The 6,345-nt window shown below is 36.9% G+C and overlaps 1 protein-coding gene across 1 annotated transcript; it reads right to left on the bottom strand.

Annotated features, from left to right (window-relative positions):
• Nucleotides 1-2,877: 2,877 nt before the first annotated feature.
• On the bottom strand, nt 2,878-4,557 carry LOC131008628 (oxygen-evolving enhancer protein 1, chloroplastic-like). The gene is made up of 2 exons (XM_057935568.1): nt 4,182-4,557; nt 2,878-3,735 (listed from the first exon to the last, which is right to left on the bottom strand). Exons 1-2 carry the CDS (start codon nt 4,392-4,394, stop codon nt 2,977-2,979), a joined length of 972 nt encoding a protein of 323 aa, XP_057791551.1. The 5' UTR covers nt 4,395-4,557; the 3' UTR covers nt 2,878-2,976.
• Nucleotides 4,558-6,345: the final 1,788 nt, after the last annotated feature.

Below are 6,345 nucleotides of genomic sequence, written 5' to 3'. Positions count from 1 at the left end.
GTTAGATGTTAGTAATTAGTTCCCCATCCACTCCAAGAACCACCTTATCTCTCCATTCACCAAAATCCACCTTATATCTCCAATCTCCAAATTCGCTCCCAAGAGGGATCGAACCCGGGTCACTTCACTTAAGTGAGGACCCGGTGGCCAGTGGGCTAAAAGTAAGTAGTATTTATTTCGAATAGTGTATGCGTTTTGTTAAAAATTCCAAACTGTTGTAGCACAAGTGGGTCTCGATGTTTGAATTCAGGCCCAACCCGGATGGAATTTACTGTGTCTCACGTAGGGATGGCAGTGGATCTTGGATCCAGTCCAGATCCGTGGATCCAGATTCGTTTTTACGGATTTGGATCTCAATTTTTTGAATCCGACGGATCTGGATCTTAGTTTTGAAAACGGATCTGAATCTGGATCTTGAAATTTTAGATCCGGATCCGGCCCAAATCCGACCCGTGGATCCGTTTTATTTTATATTTAATATTTAGTTTACTAATAATATTAACTAAATTAAAAATAATAAATAAATTATATTCAAAAGAATAAAACCTAAAAGTAATTAGATAAAAATATTTTGTGTTATATTTTTCATGATGGAAATTAGATGTTGTTGATTTTGTGATTTTTTTTAAATTAATTTAAAAATAGTAGATCCATGGATCTGGACCCGCGGATCGGACGGATCTGGATCTAGATCCTAAATTTTCAGATCCACGGATCTGGATCTGGATCTGGTATTGGTCATACCCGGTCCAGATCCGGCCCGTTGCCATCCCTAGTCTCACGCGCGTTTAATCTTTTTATTTTATATAATTGTTTATTATAAAAATAAAAATATTTATTATAAAATAAACTCTAATCAATATTTAATAAAATTGAAATTTAAAAAATTATATATCCTAATTTTGAATTAATTAACTCAATAATCCATTATTAATCCAAAAAATATAAAAAAGAATTACAAACCTTAATTGGATGAGTGAAACCCTTGTTAATTATCTTAAAATTATATTAAAACATAATAATATATAATGAAGCTTATGAAGCTATTAAAGATCAAGCAAACGAGACTACGGAGGCGGTGGAGGAAACTGATATGAGTACGAAGGTGTGGAAGATCCCTATTCCAAACAAAGTCAAGCTTACCGCATGGAGAATTTTGAAGAACAGAATTCCGACGTGTGACAATCTCTTGAGAAGAAATGTGATGTTGTGTGAAGTCGAGGTGGGATGTAACGCCTGTTTTCATCGGCAGGAATCCACGAACCACTTGTTGATCCACTGTCCAAAGACCTCAAAGGTATGGGAAGCAATCTTTTAATGGCTCGGAGTCAGCATGGCGCAGCCATATGACGTGTCCTCGCATTTTCAGTTCTTTACTAGTTTGAGTGGACGGAAAAGAAATAAGAAGCTCTTGATGGCTCTTTGGTGTTGTACTACTTGGCTTATTTGGAAAATGCGTAATGAGAGTAGATTTGAGAACAAAAGATGGGAGAGTGCAAACTTGTTTGGAGAAATCAAAGCTAGAGTGTGGAGTTGGGGTAGAATTTTTGGTTTTGTTAATGATGGAGTTGGGATTCATAGGTGGATGTCGAATGATGAATCCCCGATGATTTTGTAATCTTCTTGGTACTACTGGTGCCTTTTCGTTCTATAATATTTACTTTCCTTATCAAAAAAAAAATATATATAATGAATTTTTTTTACAAATTTATAATAAATGATGGGACAAAGGATCTCATTCGGGCTTAACCTACCTAGCTGGCACGTCAAAAATCCTACCCAAATTGTGAAAATGAATTAAAAGAATTCCAAATAAGCGAAAAAAAAAAACACCAAATCAAACTTTTTCCGTCTGGCCTCGCTCACACACCTTTTTCACACACTCACATAGTGATGATTGCAATTTCTACATGAATTTTGCATTATTTGAGTTCGATCTTGTGTTTATTTTCAATTTTGTATCATTTTGTCTTCTGATATGCATCCCCTGTCGTGTACTAGGTTTGCTGCGTTGTTTGGCAAGATGGTTTCCATTTCATTTCCTCCCATCTTGAGGGGAGTGTGAAAGTTCCTAGTTGGTTTTTAGTTCTATGTTTTTATCACTTTTTTTTTGATAAATTAATACTAATTAAATAAGTACATTTAAAGGCTGTGCATGTCATGATGAACTTGAACCCAAGACTTTTTAATGTTAGGCATTAGCTACTCTACCGCTAGACATCGACTTCAACCCAAGATCTTTTTTACCTTAGTTTTCTTTTCTGCATTTTCTTCATTTATTATATGTTAAAAAAAAATCCATTGTACCATAACTCATCCGCTATGTGTATATACGAAAATCTCCCCCAACTCTTCCTGATTTTTTCTCTCTGCAATTGTTGTTTTTGTTTCTCTATATAATTTCAACAATTTCATTCGTTGCACTAAGAGACCAAGTTGACTACATGATGCAACTATACACTAATCATAGTAGTCTCATGCATGAGGGATCGCCCAAGAAGGCAAGAAGCACACATTTTGTACAACAATTGTAGAGACTCTTCATAATAACCATGCATTTTGGAGATCACTGAATTCCAACTGATCCACATTTTTGACTAGTAAGTAGTAGTATCTGGTTAAAAATTCTCTCACCCACATCAATCAAGTCGTGCTTCACACCATTGAATAGCAGCATTAATTATTTGCATTTCAATTAGTCATAGTACTGATATTAATTAATTAATCGAAATAATGAAAAATTAATTCATGTATTTAGTGGCACAATTTTTATTCCATATACAAATTCAAAATTTGATAAAAGTTGGATGTATTTAAGCGCAATTGTTCCTTTAATTAAATAGAGAAGACGAATAATTTTTTTAAAAAAGAAAAGCGAAAAAGAAAGAAAGATGAGCTACTAAATACAAGGGAAAATGATAGGTAGGTAATAATATACAAGGTGAAATGATGTAGAGTTCCGTTTAATTAAGCGATCTAGGAATCAAGCTGCGCATACCAGATGCCCTGGATCTTGACATCTTTGGGAGCCTTGGATCCCAAATCCGTATCAGACGGCTGAATGCTCTCAAACACTCCGATGAGCTCCCCCGTCTCCGGCTTGCTCTTGGTGACACTCAACGTGATATTCCCGGTGAGAGAGCCCACATTCTTGATATTCTCCTTCTGCAGCTCCTCCTCGTCACCACGGCCGCCGGCGGGCAGCGCGACGGCGTTGTCGTAGCCGGTGGAGCCCCCGCGGCCCTTGGGGTCGAGGAAGGAGGAGCCTCTGTAGGACGGCACGAGGAACTCCCCGCCGAAGCTGTCGGGCTTCCCGGAGGCGACGAGGTTCTTGATGGTGAAGAGGAAGGGGACGCGCTCGCCGCCGGGGAGCTGGACGGTGACGGCGGCGTAGTCGATGCCGTCCTTCTCCACGAAGTTGAGGGTGCCGTCAGCGGAGACCTCCAAGGGGCCCTCGATCTCGTCGAGGGTGTAGGTGAGGCGCGTCATGAGCTTCGTCTTCTGGAAGTCGGCGGGGCTGTTCTTGCTCACGCCCTCCGCCTTCACGGTGAAGGACGTGGGCTCTAGGCACAGCTTCTTGGCGTTGTACTTGCCCGCCTTGAACGCGAACTTGTCCACGCCGCCCTCGATCGTCGGGCACTGGTTCGCCGTTCCGCTGCCTTTCACTTCTAGGTAGGTTTTGCTTTGGATTTCGTCGAAGGTTAGCCTCTTCGGCACTCCTTCCGCATTTGCTCCCTACCAACACAACTCCATTTCATCTTTCTTTTCCAAACATTCATGCATTTTCTATCACTCTTCTCAATTAATTCTCTCCAAATTAATGTAAAATGTAAATGTCTACATAACTTAATTAAATGTGCGACGAATTAACGACCTAATTGGATGTCTATGCAACTTGAGCTACTCACACTAATACTTATTTGTCACTTCAACTAGCTAGGATGATATTAATTCATTGAAGTATTTAATTAGAGACATAACTGATTTTAATTAATGTGCTAAATGAGAATAAGACGAAAAGTTAGGATATATACTACGATATAAACGTAAGAGTTAATTATACTCGTCGTTCCTAGCTATTAAGGAGTTAGGGCAGAGCTTTCAGCAAATAGTAGGAATGGCTGCGATTTATTGAACCAAGTAAAAAGCGTTGATGAGAAACGGATGTAAAGGAGAAATACCGAGACGACAAGGGCGGAGGTTGCGAGAGCGAAGCCAGCAATCTTGGCAGCATCGGTGCATTTCTGAGCAAAGTCGTGAAGAGAGCAAGTCAGTCTGGCGGCGGAGGGCTCGACGCCGAAGGCCTTGCCGACGCCTTGGACAGGGCGGAGTTGGCGGCCAAGCTTGGTTGGTTGCATCAAAGTGGCGACCGCCTGTAGCGATGGGGCTGCCATTTTCTCTGATGATTCTGCTGCTTACCACTCTGAATCTGTTATTGTATGGGTGTCGACAAATCTAGCGTTGGTGGCTTTCGTGTTTCAAAGATAAGAGATAGGATAAGCCCTTCTTTCATTCGTACCCATCTCAACATGTGTCCCACCTCGCCTTTTTCTTACTCATCCATGGAAGTTTGCAACTCAGCTAATGATGGACCAACCGTCATACCAATGGTCTATCCGGAAAAGCCGTTTTTATTTTGCCACAATACTTTCACATTAAAAATTAAAATTCATTTTGATCAAAAAAAAAAAAAATCATTCATTTTTAAATTTATTTCTATAGTAATGTACCTAGAAGCAGTAATTCACTTCTAAACAACCACATCCATTTTTTTAAAAATTTATCTCTATAATCGTGTACATAAAAGCAATCAACTTTTACACTACCACATTAAAAGTTAAATCCACAAACTTTCATCGTAAATTAGTTTTTATTTGATTTATTATTTTCATGATTATTATTTAGGGCCGACGTGTGCATGGGCCTCGATCGAGTCCATAGTGTCTCGAGAAGAAGTAAGATTTTGTGAGTTAGTTAGGCTTCACACTTTTGATCTTGTGTCGTGTGGGACAACTTATATGATTTGAGGAGATTATTCCGTTCAATCACCTAAATTCAACGAATAAATATTATTTGAGAATAATATTGATGGAAATTGAGGAATCCACATGAAGAATCTGATCGAAGAAAAAATAGATATAATCCATCAATAAGCAAAGAGAACCAAGACTTAGATCAATTTATCTGTTCAATCGAAAGGAAAACAAGAACTAATCACAATTTTCAAAGGGTTGTCATAAATTTTGAGATTTGTTTTACCTAACGCATTCAAAACTGACATGCTCAATGAACTTTGTACATATATATTTACATTCAAATATTCATCTTTCGCTTATAAATTGCAATTTTTTATTCTCAAAAGATAATAATAATAATAATAATAATAATAATAATAATAATAATAATAATAATAATAATAATAATAGATCATTACTATATTATAGTTATATATCACTAATTAAAAGCTAGCTAATTAACAGCCAATCAATGGCAAGTTAAGATTAATTTGATTCATTTATGTTAACGAGCATCACTATATGAGCCCGGATATTTTTATGGAAGCAAATCCGAGTATCTCAGTAAACTTGTATACGCCTTAAAATTAAAATGCAACTTTACTAAAATACTAATTGAACAACCGCAGCTAATATACTTGATTACCTCCAATGCTTCTCTAACATCTTACACTGGGGAGTTCAATTAATGATCATATTTGTAATTCACTGAGCACATGGTTTAAGTAGAGGCGTTGAAATTTGTGACAATGGAGGCACCAGGCACTAAACAAGTTCAAATTTCTAACTTTATATATAATATTTAATTATTTATCACCTTAAAGATTCTACTATTTCAAACTAACACTTGCCAAAAAGGAATTTTCAAGGTCTATACATATCTCACCCCACTTTTTATGTATGTATACATTATAAAACCATTTAAATATAACTAGCGTTTCACCCGTGCGATGCACGGGATACGTATTTTGTTAAAATTTCATATATTTAATTTATTTGTCAAAATATACACGAATATTATTAAATATAACGAGATTATCTGGTAAATTTGAAAGCGCGCACCAAAAAACTTGCATGGATCTTCGCCCTAGCTACTTATATACCAAAAACCTAGACTTTGCACAAGAAAAGTTTTCAAAGAATAAAATAAAAAATAACAAAGCATTCACACTATTATTTTAGATTGAGAGACTCTTTCGAGAAGTGTCTATTAAATGACAAGCCACATGTGAAAAAACATACATTTACAATTATTAATATTATTATTAACAGTGTGATCTTATGATTGAACAATAGTGTGGTATAAATGTCACGTCCTTTTTAATGCACT

This window comes from Salvia miltiorrhiza, chromosome 2 (genome assembly GCF_028751815.1).
Source record: "Salvia miltiorrhiza cultivar Shanhuang (shh) chromosome 2, IMPLAD_Smil_shh, whole genome shotgun sequence".
Taxonomy (NCBI): domain Eukaryota; kingdom Viridiplantae; phylum Streptophyta; class Magnoliopsida; order Lamiales; family Lamiaceae; genus Salvia; species Salvia miltiorrhiza.
The sequence above is the reverse complement of the archived record's forward strand: the minus strand, read 5'-3'. Positions and strand labels throughout refer to the sequence as shown.

Coding starts and splice junctions, on each gene's coding strand:
- LOC131008628 (XM_057935568.1), bottom strand. CDS start 4,394: ATGGCAGCCCCATCGCTACAGGCGGTCGCCACTTTGATGCAACCAACC. Junction 3,736..4,181: donor CCTCCGCCCTTGTCGTCTCG/GTATTTCTCCTT, acceptor TTGTGTTGGTAG/GGAGCAAATGCGGAAGGAGT.